This window comes from Saccoglossus kowalevskii, chromosome 17 (assembly GCF_978046115.1).
Source record: "Saccoglossus kowalevskii chromosome 17, keSacKowa6.1, whole genome shotgun sequence".
NCBI lineage: Eukaryota > Metazoa > Hemichordata > Enteropneusta > Harrimaniidae > Saccoglossus > Saccoglossus kowalevskii.
Window position 1 is genome coordinate 33,747,742 of NC_140657.1, and position 18,594 is coordinate 33,766,335.

Below are 18,594 nucleotides of genomic sequence, written 5' to 3' on the forward strand. Positions count from 1 at the left end.
GATCAATCCAGACATGTCTTGGATATGGATCCAGAACTGAATTCTTTAACAAAATGGCCGCCAGTCGGCCATTTCGAACTTGATCCGAAAAAAAAAAAAAAGACGTGCATCAAGGTCCTATTATGTTTAATGTATGTACCAAATTTGAACAAAATCCATCCATGCATAACTGAGATACGGGTCCGGAATGGTGAAAATGTGCGATTTCAATGCATTTTCGGCCTTAAAGCGGCCGCCATTTGGCTATCGTTAATGAGATCATGAAACAAATGCACATACATATTTGTGACATGATGTACCTTGTGTGTGTGAAGTTTGAACTCGATCAATCCAAGCATGTCTCGGATACGGATCCAGAACTGAATTCTTTAAAACAAAATGGCCGCCAGTCGGCTATTTTGAACTTGATCCGAAAAAAAAATGACGTGCATCAAGGTCCTATTATGTTTAATGTATGTACCAAATTTAAATGAAATCCGTCCGTGCATAACTGAGATCCGGGTCCGGAATGGTGAAAATGTGCGATTTCAATGCATTTTCGGCCTTAAAGCGGCCGCCATTTGGCTATCGTTAATGAGATCATGAAACAAATGCACATACATATTTGTGACATGATGTACCTTGTGTGTGTGAAGTTTGAACTTGATCAATCCAGACATGTCTCGGATACGGATCCAGAACTGAATTCTTTAAAACAAAATGGCCGCCAGTCGGCTATTTCGAACTTGATCCGAAAAAAAAAAATGACGTGCATCAAGGTCCTATTATGTTTAATGTATGTACCAAATTTGAATGAAATCCGTCCATGCATAACTGAGATCCGGGTCCGGAATGGTGAAAATGTGCGATTTCAATGCATTTTCGGCCTTAAAGCGGCTGTCATTTGGCTATCGTTAATGAGATCATGAAACAAATGCACATACATATTTGTGACATGATGTACCTTGTGTGTGTGAAGTTTGAACTCGATCAATCCAAGCATGTCTCAGATACGGATCCAGAACTGAATTCTTTAAAACAAAATGGCCGCCAGTCGGCCATTTCGAACCCGATCCAAAAAAAAAAATGACGTGCATCAAGGTCCTATTATGTTTAATGTATGTACCAAATGTGAACAAAATCCGTCCATGCATAACTGAGATCCGGGTCCGGAATGGTGAAAATGTGCGATTTTGATGCATTTTCGGCCTTAAAATGGCCGCTATTCGGCTATCGTTAATCGGATCATGAAAAAAATGCATGTGCATATGTCCCATATAATGTGTGATGTATGAGTGAAGTTTGAACTTAATCGGTCCATGCATGTTCGAGATACAGGTGATCACGGACGGACGCACACAGGGCAAAACATAAGTCCCCGTTTTCGGACTGCGTCCGAACGGGGACTAAAAAGGTTGAGCGAGTGTATGTGTTATTATTTTTATTGCAAATTACACCTGGCATGATCGAACTAATATATTGTTTACAAAACTTGACTAGCACTGTGGACGGTACATGTAGCAGCGCTGCCGCTGATCTCTTCTTGAAGTGATAGTTTCTTTTTTGTTCTCAATCCTGCAGTTCAGTTACTAGAATTTATACCCCTATAATTCAAGCACTCAATTTATACCTTTGATAATTAGACCAAACAAAAAAATAATTTCTGTTTTTCTCTTGATAAATGGGCCACTCCCTAATAATTTTTTCATGGCCGAATTGATAGAAGGATTACGGTACTTTAGGTATCAGTGTGATAGCTTAAAATTGATTATGCAAATTAGGTAATTAATATGTACAGATTTTAACCCACAATTAATCAGGTCTGTCTATTGCCCTACAGCTTCCAAGTACAAAGTTTCATTGAAATGTGATGATTAGTACTTCAGATATCAGTATGAAAGTTGAAAATTGCTTATTTATGTAAATTAGGTGATTAATATGCATAAATATTTACAGAAAACTAATTGGGTCTCTGCATAGTTCTAGATTCATTGAAATGTGATGATTAGTACTCAAGATATGAAAATGAGGAAAATTAATTAATTATGCAAATTGGGGATTAAATATGCACAATTATTTACCATAAACTAATAAGGTCTCTGCATAGTTCTATAGGATCTATGTAGTAAGTTTCATTGAAATGTAATAATTAGTACTTGAGATATCCGTGAAAAAGAAAATGATTAAAGTCTTTCTTCCCAGTCCAGGATGATACACTCTACAACTACCACTCATCACCTAGCTAAGACCCCAAATAAGGGTGGTGTCATACCTTGCCTGTGCTGTGCTGTCCCCATTGCTGCTACGGTGACAGAGTTCGGTGTGCCCGAGAAGCTACACCAAAACCAAATTCATGGGGTAGTATGCTTTCGAAGTAAAGACCGAAACAGTTATGCATGAGAACATGAAACTTCCAAGGAGTGCTGACGGTAGAGAAATCTGTCCGCAAAGATGCTGAGACCGACTAATTGCCTATGCGCAGGGATCCTTGTAGTCGTTTGGGCTGGGTCAGCAACCAGAGTCTCTGCAAGCTCTGTGTCGAGGAAGTTGAAGTATAATAAACCTCTAATACAGTCGCAGTAATCCATCTAGCGATGGAAGTCAGGGAGGCCGGCCTATCCTACCTGCCTGAGCCATAACACAAAAACATGTGCTAGGCACCCCTAGTATGGTTTTCATAGCAACTCAGTGCTCGAACCAGGCAGAGAAGCAATTCCTCCTGATCCTCCGGGCCGACAGTATTTGACAGCCGGGGGATGACGATCGGCTAAGGATCATGTCCTGGGATTTGGTTCTTGGCGAGAAACCCGATTTGTGTCTTTAGCACAACTTGATTGTCCATAAGGGCGGCACACTCATCCGAGACAATGCCCCAAGCTCTAATCGATGCCTACCTGTGGCAAGGGCCAGTAGGAATTCGAGTGGTGCTGATCAGGGCTTAGAGCAGACAACACGACCGACAAATCCCAGTTGAGCGGTTCCCTTGTTCGGGGTCTTGGCCTCTGATTATGAAAAGCAGTAAATAGTCTCCTAGTAATAGGACAATCGGCTAGGCTTGTTCCCAAAGCGTTCTTAATGGAGGGGACAAGACCGACCTGTAGCCAATGATCGCTGCGTAGGACAAACCCACTTCGTCAAACAGGTGGACGAAGGAGTCTGCTCCCTGGCCAATAAAGGGATGGCATAGATCGATCTCCCTTCTGCTACACCAATTGAATTGTAAGGCAGCGTTGGTGGGATCCCTGGAGACAGAGCCGCCTCAAAAGGGCATCTGCCAGACTGTTCCTCACCCCTGGAAGGTGGTGTGCGGTTAGCTCCACATTGTATTCCAGACACCAAAGGAAAATTTGCTCTGCTAGGACTGACAATGATGGGAAATGTGTCCCCCCTCTTTGTGGAAGGAGACCACTGCTGCGTTGTCTGTGCGGAGCACGACTCAGTGACTTCAAACTACAGGTAGAAAGTGTGGTAGTGCTAAGTGCACTGCTTTCAGTTCGAGCCGGTTGATATGGCCGTCCAGAAACTAATGCGGGGCCATATACCTTGGGCTTGTTCATCCAATAGATGTGCTCCCCAACCTTAGAGGGAGGCATCTGTTACCAGAGTCATAGCTGCAGCGAGTGGGTTCAAGGAAACCCCCTGTCCGAGGTTGGCCAGTGACGACCACCAGAGCAGGGCTTCCTTCGCTTGGTCCAAGATCAATACCCTCCTGTCTAGTTCCCGTAGGTGAGCTCGGTGTTAGGGTAATAAGCGTTATACTGGGCGGCTGGGTAATGCGGCCCGGAAAACTACCCTTCGAACCGAGGTCATCATTCCGATGATCCGCATTAGTTCTCGTAGAGACACTGAGGGAACACTGACTCATTCGGCTAGGCTGCTTAGTGCTTGGCTAATAACCTCTTTTTTGAGTTATGTAATAACCAGTCGTCTAGGTACGGATTGATGTGTACCGACGTTTGATGAAGTAGCAGCACCAACTGTTCCATCCATTCTGGTGAAACGTAGGGGGCTGTGCATAACCCGAAGGCGCCCCCCAAAGATTTGAATATTTGGCCCAGCTGGGCGACTCGAAGGAGATGGCAATTGCCAGGTGCATCGGTATGTGCAAGTAGACCCCGCTTAAGTCTAGTGAGGCTAGCCAGTGGAAACCGTGGATGGAGAGAAGAATGCTGAATGGTGTCTCCATGCGAAACTGATCGAGGAGCACATACTGATTCAGTCTGCCTAGGTCCAGAACTGGACGCCTGCCACCTGTAGATTTGGTACTATGAACACATTTGAGTAGAAGCCTGGACTTAAGCCTGTATGGTGCCCTTTTCCAGCAAACTGTCTACTTCCTGTCTGATTGCCTCCGCCTTGCGGGAGTACCCTGGCAGTGCCCCCAATGGGGGAGACACTGACGGGGAGATGGAGATTTCAGCGGAATCCTGTAACCGTATGTCCACCTGGAAAGTCCAGGGATCGGTTACCCACTGCCTCCAAACCGGACTACACCAGCCCAATCTGTGTGCGACAGGGATATGTGGCCATGGGTTCGGCAGTTGTGAGGTGTGGGTGCTCTCTTCTCCCATGAGGTGAGTTTTCCCAAGGCCTGCAGTAGTCACTAAGTTGTGACCTGGCCACTGGCCAACCACATGCCTGTCTCCCCGGTCACAGGGCTAGTGTAAAACATGCTTCCCCGCCATCTCCCCATCAAAGAGGGTGGAAGCTGTCCAGTCTGCGTAACTGAGGTGGTGACGTACTCCCTGACTAACACACGCTTCTAAGACCGTGTCTCATTGCACAGCAGTAGCCCCGGCCAGGAGAGCCAGGTGACACTAGATGTCGCATGTAGCTGTGCTGTGGCCCACCAGTAAATGTGTCGTCTGGTCTAGGAGGCTAGTGCGTTCTGCCTTTGAGGTCTCAGAGTCCTCGGCACGCACAATAATGCGCTCCAGCAACTCTTCCCTCAGGGCTCGTCTCAGACTGAGCTGGCGGAAACGCCCATGGAAGGCGGCCGTCCCCCTTTACCTGGTTTGCCAAACAGAAATTCATGCTATCGGGGTCTGGGGAAGGAGCTTTGGGATCTGGTTGGGGGTATTTGGTCTCATCCCACCCTTTGGGGTCAGATCACGAAACCACACCGATCAGGTAGCGTTTGGTCCAGCTTTGCATAAGATTTACCCCATCCGGGGGCCTTAAACGCTACCTCCTCCGCGGCTTACCAACGTCCGCCCATCAACACCGTCTTTGCATCTTGCGTCCCACTCGGCCGGACAGGGGGAGACGTGTCGACATGGCTGCTTTGGATCCCGGCGCCTGTGATCCCATAAGCATTGAAGCAACAGTATGTGGTTGCCTTAGGATCGAGGGTGGGGGTAAATAAATCGTAACACTAGGAACGATGATACTTTGCATCACCCCAACGGCATGGCTCACCAAGTTATTACGGACGGAAGACTCTGAGGGACCACCCGACGCAAGCGTATTGTCTCCTATCAACTTAGATATATGAGCGAGAGCGTGTTCGACTGTATGTCCCATGACAGGGTTGGTTCCCTCTGGGATGGCCGTGGGTCAGCTAGAAGGGAGTCATAACCCACTGCGGAGCCCGGACTCAAGGGTAAATTTCTGAGTCCAGTACCGCGCAACGAACCCTGGCTGGATGAAAGTGGGGAGGAGGCACAATGTGTGCTCTGACCTGAAAGCCCTGCCCCGAAATCTAAGGCTTGGCAGCCAGCATCCTCATTGACATTAAGTGCCCGAGGTCCCAGAGGAGACTAGGTGCAACTAGCCTGAGCCTCGGCCTCACCCAAATAAGCGGGAGAGTCACAGCTGGGAATGGGGAGGTTCCCCGGAAGAGACATGTTTTGAATGCGAGTGATGCTTTTGTGTTTCTTCCTGCTTGCCGACCGAGGAGCTGCAGTGTAGACAGCTCGCTCTGTCTGCATCTGATCTACCGGGCCTGCCAGGGATGCAATTTGCCCTGACAGTCCTTCGACCAAAGCCCTCATCTGAGAGGCAAATCTGGCACTGTGCGAGGACGGATGGACAAAGGGACCTGCAACGGGCCCATAGGAGGAAAGACCTCCAGGGGCACAGCCTCGCTGTAGCAGGTAAAATCGGGTAAACCAACACCTGAAACAACAGACTATGAGGATGCCCTCTGATCAGCGGGGGTAGGCCGAAAAATATCGGTACCTCCACCGTTGGGCCTACTCAACATTTCAGTACACGAAGTACTGGTAGCCGAGCGTGAGGACTTTCCACTCATGCCAACACGCAACTCACTTTAACCGATTTTTACTGGAAGCGAGACCTTGTATGGCTCTGGAAAACATTCCAAGCCTCAGAACTCCAGTAAAAAACACATGCCTCCAAGGTAAAAACCCTGAACCACTTCACGCAGTCACGACAAAAATAGCATTTCGGATGCGGGTTCTATGCTGGTAAATTCTGATTATAACCACTGCACAGTTGCCTCGGAAAACGAGGAGACAAAACCGGCGGCGAGCCTCTGGTGCTGCCATTAGATCTATCCATTTCCAAAAACATTGGTAAAGCATAAAATGAACACAACATGTATGAGGGAAGCGAAATACAGTTGGAAAAGGTGACGCAGAAAAAAACAACAATGTGGATAACCTGTGTCGCTGGTTTTTTTTTTTTTTTTGTGTGAAAAATTATACACACAAAGAGGCAAATCGACACAGGGGTAAAAAATAAGAAAAACTTATCCTACCAGCCACAGTGTCAGCTATCGCTGGCCGCGGTAGCAACCCAAGCCAAAAATAGGAATCAAAGAAAGCTTAGAAAGAACTCCCGTGTGCTGATAGTATTGAAGACACATTAAAAATTAATTAAAAATTACTTGTACATGAGATGTTGGATGGAAAAGCTGAAAACTAATTATGTAAATCAGGTAACTAATATGAACAGAACAGAACAGAACAAAAAAATTATGAATTATTATGCTAATTGGAAAATTAATATGAACAAATTTTAACCCAAAATTAATCAGGCCTGTCTATTGTTCGAGAGCATTTATGTACCAAATTTTATTCAAATGTGATGATCAGTAATTGAGATATCAGTGTTAATTAATTATATTAATTAGGTGATTAATAAGCATAAATATTTACCAAAAACTAAATGGGTTTCTGCATAGTTCTCTTTAAAAGTTTCATTAAAATCCAATTTGTGGTTCTTTATATATCAGTAGAACAAATTATGTAATTAATATCCAATTAAAACTAATCAGGTCTCTGCATAATCCTAGAAGATCTATGTAGCAAGTCTCATTGAAATATGATGATTACTACTTGATATATCAAAAGCTGAAAATTAATTAATTATGCATATTAGGTAATTAATATGTACTCATATTACCCTAAAAACCATCAGGTCTGTGCAGTGTCCTATGACACCTATGTACCAAGTGTCATTGAAATGTGATGATTACTACTTGATATATCAAAAGCTGAAAATTAATTAATTATGCAAATTAGGTAATTAATATGTACTCATATTACCCTAAAAACTATCATGGCCTGTGCAATGTCCTGTGACACCTATGTACCAAGTGTCATTGAAATGTGATGATTACTACTTGAAATATCAAAAGCTGAAAATTAATTAATTATGCAAATTAGCTCAATCATATATACATGTACTGATATTACCCTAAAAACTATCAGGTCTGTGCAGTGTCCTATGACATCTATGTAACAAGTGTCATTGAAATGTGATGATTACTACTTGAAATATCAAAAGCTGAAAATTAATTAATTATGCAAATTAGGTAATTAATATGTACTCATATTACCCTAAAAACTATTATGGCCTGTGCAGTGTCCTATGACACCTATGTAACAAGTGTCATTGAAATGTGATGATTACTACTTAATATATAAAAAGCTGAAAACTAATTAATTATGCAAATTAGGTAATTAATATGTACTCATATTACCCTAAAAACCATCAGGTCTGTGCAGTGTCCTATGACATCTATGTACCAAGTGTCATTGAAATGTGATGATTACTACTTGATATATCAAAAGCTGAAAATTAATTAATTATGCAAATTAGCTAAATCATATATACTGATATTACCCTAAAAACTATCAGGTCTGTGCAGTGTCCTATGACATCTATGTACCAAATTTCATTGAAATGTGATGATTACTACTTGAAATATCAAAAGCTGAAAATTAATTAATTATGCAAATTAGGTAATTAATATGTACTCGTATTACTCTAAAAACCATCAGATCTGTGCAGTGTCCTATGACATCTATGTACCAAGTGTCATTGAAATGTGACAATTACTACTTGAAATATCAAAAGCTGAAAATGAATTAAATATGCTAATTAGGGAATTAATATCTACTGATATTACCCTAAAAACTATCAGGTCTGTGCAGTGTCCTATGACATCTATGTACCAAATTTCATTGAAATGTGATGATTACTGCTTGAAATATCAAAAGCTGAAAATTAATTATGCTAATTAGGTAATTAATATGTACTCATATTACCCTAAAAACTATCAGATCTGTGCAGTGTTAATATGTACTCATATTACCCTAAAAACCATCAGGTCTGTGCAGTGTCCTATGACATCTATGTACCAAGTTTCATTGAAATGTGACAATTACTACTTGAAATATCAAAAGCTGAAAATTAATTAATTATGCTAATTAAGTAATTAATATCTACTGATATTACCCTAAAAACTATGAGGTTCGTGCAGTGTCCTATGACATCTATGTACCAAGTTTTATTGAAATGTGATGATTAGTACTTGAGATATCAGTGGAAAAGCCGAAAATTGATTAATCATTATGCAAATTAGGTAATTAATATTGGACAGATTTTTACCCAAAACTAATCAAATCTGCGCATTAGTTTGGAGCATCTATGCACCAAGTTTCATCAAAAACTGATGTATGGTTCTTGAGATATCAGTGGAACAGGCGGACACACACACACACACACACACACACATACAGACACACTAACTGCAAAGACTCCCTTTTTGTGCTTCGCACACGGGAGTCAAAACACAGGCATTCCAGGCAGAGCCGCTAGACCAATCTGATTAAAATCTGATGTAGTGTACGGCTTTAATTATTTTGGCTATAAACTTATTTTAATTTTATTTTTATTACTTTTGTTATTAATGCCTTTTTATTTTATTATTTTACTTTGATTTTGATTTTGTGATTTTTTTTAATTCCGCCCTACCTACATCTGACCCGATGCCTATGTAACGAGATTTCAACGAGACCCACTATCGACGATTTTAGTCAACGAATCACAGACCTCCTTCTATAGCGCACATGATGACGTCACTGGGCGGAGTCGGGTGGCAAACACACTCAAATAAAATGGCGGATTATACCGACGTTAGCGACCGAGAATAACACGGCTTTTCGGTAAGTTTATCATTGTCAAATGCAACGAAAATCATTTTTATGTTAATATTGTGGCTCGAATGGTTCGACTTTAGATCGTTCTTTTGCATAGTTATTCTGGGAGTGACGATTTAGTTTCCACCGTTTCGGCCGAACACCAGTATTTTTTTCCAGTCGCCTGCCCTGGAGACGGGTGATGTTTTGTTGACGATCGGGCCAACATCGTCTGCGGTATTGAAGCCGTAGCTGTAAATATTCATCAAATTGTATCAACATTTTGTACATTATACAATAACTCTTTATTAAAGTAATTGAGCTGATTTGGACTGGAATAAAATATTTTTTATTGGAACACATCGCAATTGATCAGGAAATATTTTTTTGCTCCAATTTTCTGCGCCGATGCCGTGGGCCGGTGACCGTTATACAATTTAAAATCAGTTTGCATTGTTTACTATAGCTGTTTACAGTGCTCTAATCATTACGATTTACTTATTTTTTTGCTTCCATTCTAGATAATTATGCTCAGTGATGTAAAATTGAAGCGATGACTGAATGAACGAACCTTGGCTGGCGAAGATGTATCTGGAAGTGTACACATTTGTTGGAAGTGAAAAAAATATTTAATGTAATGACAAAAATTGTAAAATGCTGTGGAATTTCTTTTGCAAATAAAAATATACTAGCAATTTTCTATTAATGGTTTATTCAAGTGGGCAAAATATAATGTACAGAAAGATTGCCCGTAGAGTATCGCGACACTGAAAAGTAAGCAACCGACAGCCTGTATAAAAGGGGGGCTGTGATTGGCTGTTACTTACGCGAGATTTGAACGGGACTTACATAGGCGTCAGATCAGATGTAGGTAGGGCGGAATTAAAAAAAATATCAAAATCAAAGTAAAATAATAAAATAAAAGGGCATTAATAACAAAAGTAATAAAAAATAAAATTAAAATAAGTTTATAGCCAAAATAATTAAAGCCTGTACACTACATCAGATTTTAATCAGATTGCCGCTAGACTTAATCCCCGTTGATGCGGAGAAAAGAAAAGAGTGAAGGTTAAGGTGAGGTGGCGTCGCCACAATACCTCGGTCACGTGGTTAATGACGTAAGGGAAACAAATCTTGGGGTCATGGGGCTTCCCCTGACCTAGATTTTATCTCTCCGTTATTGGCAGAATCGCTGATTGATGCCCACAGTTCAAAATAGTCATTTTGACTGACCGGAGCACAAATATTATCCCAAAATAATCAAACTCTGCATAGTCCTTGAGTATCTATGTAGCAAGTTTCATTGAAATGTAATGCTTACTACTACAGTACTTGAAATATCAAAAGCTGAAAAATTAATTAATTATGCGAATTAGGTAATTAATATGTACTGATATTACCCTAAAAACTATCAGGTCTGTGCAGTTTCCTATGACATCTATGTACCAAGTTTAATTGAAATGTGATGATTACTGCTTGAAATATCAAAAGCTGAAAATTAATTATGCTAATTAGGTAATTAATATGTACTCATATTACCCTAAAAACTATCAGATCTGTGCAGTGTCCTATGACATCTATGTACCAAGTGTCATTGAAATGTGATGATTACTACTTGAAATATCAAAAGCTGAAAATTAATTAATTATGCAAATTAGGTAATTAATATGTACTGATATTACCCTAAAAACTATCAGGTCTGTGCAGTTTCCTATGACATATATGTACCAAGTTTAATTGAAATGTGATGATTGGTACTTGAGATATCAGTGGAAAAGACTAAAGACAAGTTCTTTATATGTAAATGAACTTCACTGTAGCTTTAAGATTGGTTGGTGTACTTTGGCAATGCTATGGCAACTGATAACAGCATATAATCAATTTTTGTTGGTTGAGGATTGTAGAAACATATGATATTCTAGTGATTTCTACAAGCCATCCAAAACCTTCTGAAGCCAAGGCAACATGATGAATTCCCAACATCTTGATCTACCTCAGATACAATAGTACAACTTGTAGTCGCAAATCGGTCTATGATTAATGAAAACACTAGCTTCTATATGTAATTCTGCAATATATCATCCTATTCATACATAAAAGCTCTCGTCAGATCGCGTGCAGACAATGAAGTGCCAACAATGTCAATTTAGCAGACCGCAATAACAGTACAACTTTATACCTTTATTGCGTAATAATTCCTTCCAACAGTTCATTAACAGGTAGGTAAATACAAGTTTCAAATCTTCAAGTTTGCTGTATAAGTGAAGTAAGAGAACCGTCTAAATGAAATAGAAACCACAAAACTACTATGTAGCCGTCCAGTCTTGTAAACACACCGCTGAGTCCTAATCCTGCCACCAATAGAGGCACCCCCTAATGGCCTGCCTAGCTAAATGTGATTTCTCACTAACTGTGCTATATTCAGAACACTTAGCATAGTAAAAAATACAATTCAAGGCAATGCAAAACCAGACAACTGTCATAGTCACTTAAATTGGCGGCTACACAACTCTGAGCAATGCGACACTGATAGACTTGTATCTCTCAAAAGCCAACATCTGTAGTAACCATAGCTAATCCTCCCATAATTCATCTGTAAACAGCCGAAATCTGGTTCCGGAATGCCAGAACTGCTTGATTTCAAAAAGGGTCGACATTTGGCTATCTTGAATCAGATTGTGAAACAAATTGATGTACATATGTACATTATGATGTATGTGTGAAGTTTGAATGTAATCGGTCAAGACATGTCTAAAATATAGGTCACGCGCACACAGATGTACACACAGAGGTCAATCCATAAGTCCCTGTTTTCAGACTGCGTACAAACAAGCACTAATAAATAAGATGTTCTTTATTAAAGAGTCAGAGATACTTACTCAATACCAAGATCAACTTCTGGGATACCAGACAACATCTGATGTGACATCATTTCTTCTGTTTTTTGTGAAGATGACTCAACTTGTAATCTAGCTGGAAGTTCATATAATAGATCCTCAGCAGATTTGAGCCTGAAAATGTGACAAGCAGACCACTTATAACTGGATTTATACGCTTATCGATACTGATCTTTTAAATATGGTTGTTGTTATAATATTGAAAAACTTCTAGGGGTCCACTTTTAAAAAGTTCAGACTGAACAATAACCAATTAAAATTACCTGTCTAAAAACTTTATCACAATGAAAAAAACACAGTTGTTAGTCTGTAGCCATAGACTTAGTGTCTATTTTTTGTTGATTATTTATGGATAATTTACAGATAATTTCCAATAAAAATTGTACAGGTTTGTAGAAATTTTACCTGTCAAATGGAAGTTCCTATCTGTCTAAAATGTGGTGTGCCTGTCTAAAATGACAGGTAGCAAGTGGCTGGATGAAAGCCTGGACCAATGACAAAATAAAACAAATTTTGTAAAACTGAACCATGGGGGGGGGGGGGGAAATTATTTTAAATTTCAAAAACAACACATTCAAAAAGGTATGTTACAAGAGATATTACAAGAAATTACACCACACTCTTCTAGAATAGTGTTCAGTGTCACCTCTGCACTCACCTTCTTTCTTCCTCTTTTGTCATTGCTTTACCTTTCCTTTTGGCCATCTGTTCTTCAATGTACTTCATCCTAGAAAACAAAACAACAAAATGTTTGCCACCTGAAATATCAAGATTTGATTAATGGCAAAAATCACTATGATTCCCTGACGTAAAGACTCCAAGTGGAATTGTCACTGTGATTCCCTGTCTTAAGGACCCCAAGTGGAATTGTCACTGTGATTCCTGTCTTAAGGACCCCAAGTGGATTTGTCACTGTGATTCCTGTCTTAAGGACCCCAAGTGGATATGTCACATATGAACATAAGATATGAACAGAATACTTACATATCGGCATCTTCATCTCGTCTGTTTGTTTCGGCTGCAAATGTACTTCCCATATCAACAACATCACGATCTGTATCCTCTTCAGATCTAAAACAAACCATACAGTCAAGCTCAATATATAAATAATGGGTGTCTGATTTCACAGAGATTAAAGTCTACAAGATTATATATTGTATATAGTATAGTTTAGAGAAGTATTAAAGTCAGCGATAATTTCATTTTTTTTTTACCCCAGTGTTATTTTTTTGCCACAGCAGTTACAAGAAATAAAAGGCATACATAGGTGAATGATATAATTTTTTTTTCTGCAATCTTGCCATGTTGGCCACATTGTACTAACTTAGTGAATCTTTATCAGCAATGAGACTCATGTTCCTATTCACAATATTTCACTAACTAGTAACAGAATGGGCAAATCTACTTCTTAAATATGGATATTTTATTTTAGCAATGTCAACATTTAAAATTGTTCGTAAATACAACATACATAATGTATGATTACTGTATATCTAAAGTGATACAGTTATATCTAAAGTGATACAGTTATATCTAAAGTGATACAGTTATATCTAAAGTGATGTGATACAGTTATATCTAAAGTGATACAGTTATATCTAAAGTGATACAGTTATATCTAAAGTGATACAGTTATATCTAAAGTGATACAGTTATATCTAAAGTGATACAGTTATATCTAAAGTGATACAGTTATATCTAAAGTGATACAGTTATATCTAAAGTGATACAGTTATATCTAAAGAGATACAGTTATATCTAAAGAGATACAGTTATATCTAAAGTGATACAGTTATATATAAAGTGATACAGTTATATATAAAGTGATACAGTTATATCTAAAGTGATACAGTTATATCTAAAGTGATACAGTTTATCTAAAGTGATCCAGTTATATATAAAGTGATCCAGTTATATCTAAAGTGATACAGTTATATCTAAAGTGATCCAGTTATATATAAAGTGATCCAGTTATATCTAAAGTGATACAGTTATATCTAAAGTGATACAGTTATATCTAAAGTGATACAGTTATATCTAAAGTGATACAGTTATATCTAAAGTGATACAGTTATATCTAAAGTGATACAGTTATATCTAAAGTGATACAGTTATATATAAAGTGATACAGTTATATCTAAAGTGATACAGTTATATCTAAAGTGATACAGTTATATATAAAGTGATACAGTTATATCTAAAGTGATACAGTTATATACAAAGTGATACAGTTATATCTAAAGTGATACAGTTATATATAAAGTGATACAGTTATATCTAAAGTGATACAGTTATATCTAAAGTGATACAGTTATATCTAAAGTGATACAGTTATATCTAAAGTGATACAGTTATATCTAAAGTGATACAGTTATATATAAAGTGATACAGTTATATATAAAGTGATACAGTTATATCTAAAGTGATACAGTTATATCTAAAGTGATACAGTTATATCTAAAGTGATACAGTTATATCTAAAGTGATACAGTTATATCTAAAGTGATACAGTTATATCTAAAGTGATACAGTTATATATAAAGTGATACAGTTATATATAAAGTGATACAGTTATATCTAAAGTGATACAGTTATATCTAAAGTGATACAGTTATATCTAAAGTGATAGAGTTATATCTAAAGTGATACAGTTATATATAAAGTGATACAGTTATATATAAAGTGATACAGTTATATCTAAAGTGATAGTTATATATAAAGTGATACAGTTATATCTAAAGTGATACAGTTATATATAAAGTGATACAGTTATATCTAAAGTGATACAGTTATATATAAAGTGATACAGTTATATATAAAGTGATACAGTTATATCTAAAGTGATACAGTTATATATAAAGTGATACAGTTATATATAAAGTGATACAGTTATATCTAAAGTGATACAGTTATATCTAAAGTGATACAGTTATATCTAAAGTGATACAGTTATATATAAAGTGATACAGTTATATATAAAGTGATACAGTTATATCTAAAGTGATACAGTTATATCTAAAGTGATACAGTTATATCTAAAGTGATACAGTTGACTGTAGTGCTTTAATATTAGATTAATACTATTGTCAAGACAACAAATGTCAACTAATAATTATCAACAGAAAAGTAACTTCTGCCAAATATTGTAGTTTCCTTTAGGCATCCAGCATGGTTACTTTTTTAGTAACCATGTTTGAATAGATTTGAACATTTTTATTTGGAAACACAGCGCATAGGTTATCTCTTAGTGAAAACAGGTCAAACAAAGGCCAAAACATTGCTTGAAAGTACTTTTGTTGGGTAATTTCATGCTTAATAATGTGTGGACATTCGGGCATTTTCACTGCCAGTCAATCATCATGTTGAAAATAAGGGCTGGTACATGTGGTACACGTCTTAGTAATGCAGAACGTTCTGTGATGTAGCTCCGCCCTCAAGGACATACATTTGATGTTTGTCATTCTGATGAAGTAAGGGTTTCTTAATGCCATATTCCCTTCTAATAAATCAAATCCTTTCATGCATATGCAAGGTCTTGCAGTAAGCAGAAAATCACCTAATGGCCTGGAAGAGGTTGAATTTTGAATGATGTCATATTCATGTCATATACATGAACTAATAGAGACATTTTACCAAACACAGAAGTGGTTATAGTCATATTCATGTCATATACATGAACTAATAGAGACATTTTACCAAATACAGAAGTGGTTATAGTCATATTCCTGTCATATACATGAACTAATAGAGACATTTTACCAAATACAGAAGTGGTTATAGTCATATTCCTGTCATATACATGAACTAATAGAGGCATTTTACCAAATACAGCAGTGGTTATAGTCATATTCCTGTCATATACATGAACTAATAGAGACATTTTACCAAATACAGAAGTGGTTATAGTCATATTCCTGTCATATACATGAACTAATAGAGACATTTTACCAAATACAGCAGTGGTTATAGTCATATTCCTGTCATATACATGAACTAATAGAGACATTTTATCAAACACAGAAGTGGTTATAGTCATATTCCTGTCATATACATGAACTAATAGAGACATTTTACCAAATACAGCAGTGGTTATAGTCATATTCCTGTCATATACATGAACTAATAGAGATATTTTACCAAATACAGCAGTGGTTATAGTCATATTCCTGTCATATACATAAACTAATAGAGACATTTTACCAAATACAGAAGTGGTTATAGTCATATTCCTGTCATATACATGAACTAATAGAGACATTTTACCAAATACAGCAGTGGTTATAGTCATATTCCTGTCATATACATGAACTAATAGAGACATTTTACCAAATACAGCAGTGGTTATAGTCATATTCCTGTCATATACATGAACTAATAGAGACATTTTACCAAATACAGCAGTGGTTATAGTCATATTCCTGTCATATACATGAACTAATAGAGATATTTTACCAAATACAGCAGTGGTTATAGTCATATTCCTGTCATATACATAAACTAATAGAGACATTTTACCAAATACAGAAGTGGTTATAGTCATATTCCTGTCATATACATGAACTAATAGAGACATTTTACCAAATACAGCAGTGGTTATAGTCATATTCCTGTCATATACATGAACTAATAGAGACATTTTACCAAATACAGCAGTGGTTATAGTCATATTCCTGTCATATACATGAACTAATAGAGACATTTTACCAAATACAGCAGTGGTTATAGTCATATTCCTGTCATATACATGAACTAATAGAGACATTTTACCAAATACAGAAGTGGTTATAGTCATATTCCTGTCATATACATGAACTAATAGAGACATTTTACCAAATACAGAAGTGGTTATAGTCATATTCCTGTCATATACATGAACTAATAGAGACATTTTACCAAATACAGCAGTGGTTATAGTCATATTCCTGTCATATACATGAACTAATAGAGACATTTTACCAAATACAGAAGTGGTTATAGTCATATTCCTGTCATATACATGAACTAATAGAGACATTTTACCAAATACAGCAGTGGTTATAGTCATATTCCTGTCATATACATGAACTAATAGAGACATTTTACCAAATACAGCAGTGGTTATAGTCATATTCCTGTCATATACATAAACTAATAGAGACATTTTACCAAATACAGCAGTGGTTATAGTCATATTCCTGTCATATACATGAACTAATAGAGACATTTTACCAAATACAGCAGTGGTTATAGTCATATTTCTGTCATATACATGAACTAATAGAGACATTTTACCAAATACAGAAGTGGTTATAGTCATATTCCTGTCATATACATGAACTAATAGAGACATTTTACCAAATAAAGCATTGGTTATAGTAATATTCCTGTCATATACATGAACTAATAGAGACATTTTACCAAATACAGCAGTGGTTATAGTCATAATCCTGTCATATACGTGAACTAATAGAGACATTTTACCAAATACAGCAGTGGTTATAGTCATATTCCTGTCATATACATGAACTAATAGAGACATTTTACCAAATACAGCAGTGGTTATAGTCATATTCCTGTCATATACATGAACTAATAGAGACATTTTACCAAATACAGAAGTGGTTATAGTCATATTCCTGTCATATACATAAACTAATAGAGACATTTTACCAAATACAGCAGTGGTTATAGTCATATTCCTGTCATATACATGAACTAATAGAGACATTTTACCAAATAAAGCAGTGGTTATAGTCATATTCCCTGTCATATACATGAACTAATAGAGACATTTTACCAAATACAGCAGTGGTTATAGTCATATTCCTGTCATATACATGAACTAATAGAGACATTTTACCAAATACAGCAGTGGTTATAGTCATATTCCTGTCATATACATGAACTAATAGAGACATTTTACCAAATACAGAAGTGGTTATAGTCATATTCCTGTCATATACATAAACTAATAGAGACATTTTACCAAATACAGCAGTGGTTATAGTCATATTCCTGTCATATACATGAACTAATAGAGACATTTTACCAAATAAAGCAGTGGTTATAGTCATATTCCCTGTCATATACATGAACTAATAGAGACATTTTACCAAATAAAGCAGTGGTTATAGTCATATTCCTGTCATATACATGAACTAATAGAGACATTTTACCAAATAAAGCAGTGGTTATAGTCATATTCCCTGTCATATACATGAACTAATAGAGACATTTTACCAAATAAAGCAGTGGTTATAGTCATATTCCTGTCATATACATGAACTAATAGAGACATTTTACCAAATACAGAAGTGGTTATAGTCATATTCCTGTCATATACATGAACT

The 18,594-nt window shown here is 37.3% G+C and overlaps 1 protein-coding gene and 1 long non-coding RNA gene across 2 annotated transcripts in view; one reads left to right on the forward strand and one right to left on the reverse strand.

Moving 5' to 3' along the window:
* LOC146733591 (splicing factor C9orf78-like) overlaps window positions 1–18,594 on the reverse strand; it is an 82,925-nt gene that overhangs the window by 40,450 nt on the left and 23,881 nt on the right. The window contains exons 5-7 of the mRNA XM_085492415.1: window positions 13,250–13,336; window positions 12,924–12,992; window positions 12,248–12,379 (exon numbers count right to left, since the gene is read on the reverse strand). Of these exons, the coding sequence (XP_085348541.1) occupies window positions 12,248–12,379; window positions 12,924–12,992; window positions 13,250–13,336 (288 nt within the window). The remainder of the gene's footprint in view (window positions 1–12,247; window positions 12,380–12,923; window positions 12,993–13,249; window positions 13,337–18,594) is intronic.
* LOC146733593 (uncharacterized) lies at window positions 9,157–10,067 on the forward strand. Its single transcript, XR_014926888.1, has 2 exons — window positions 9,157–9,395; window positions 9,890–10,067. It is a non-coding gene; the product is annotated as an uncharacterized LOC146733593 (long non-coding RNA).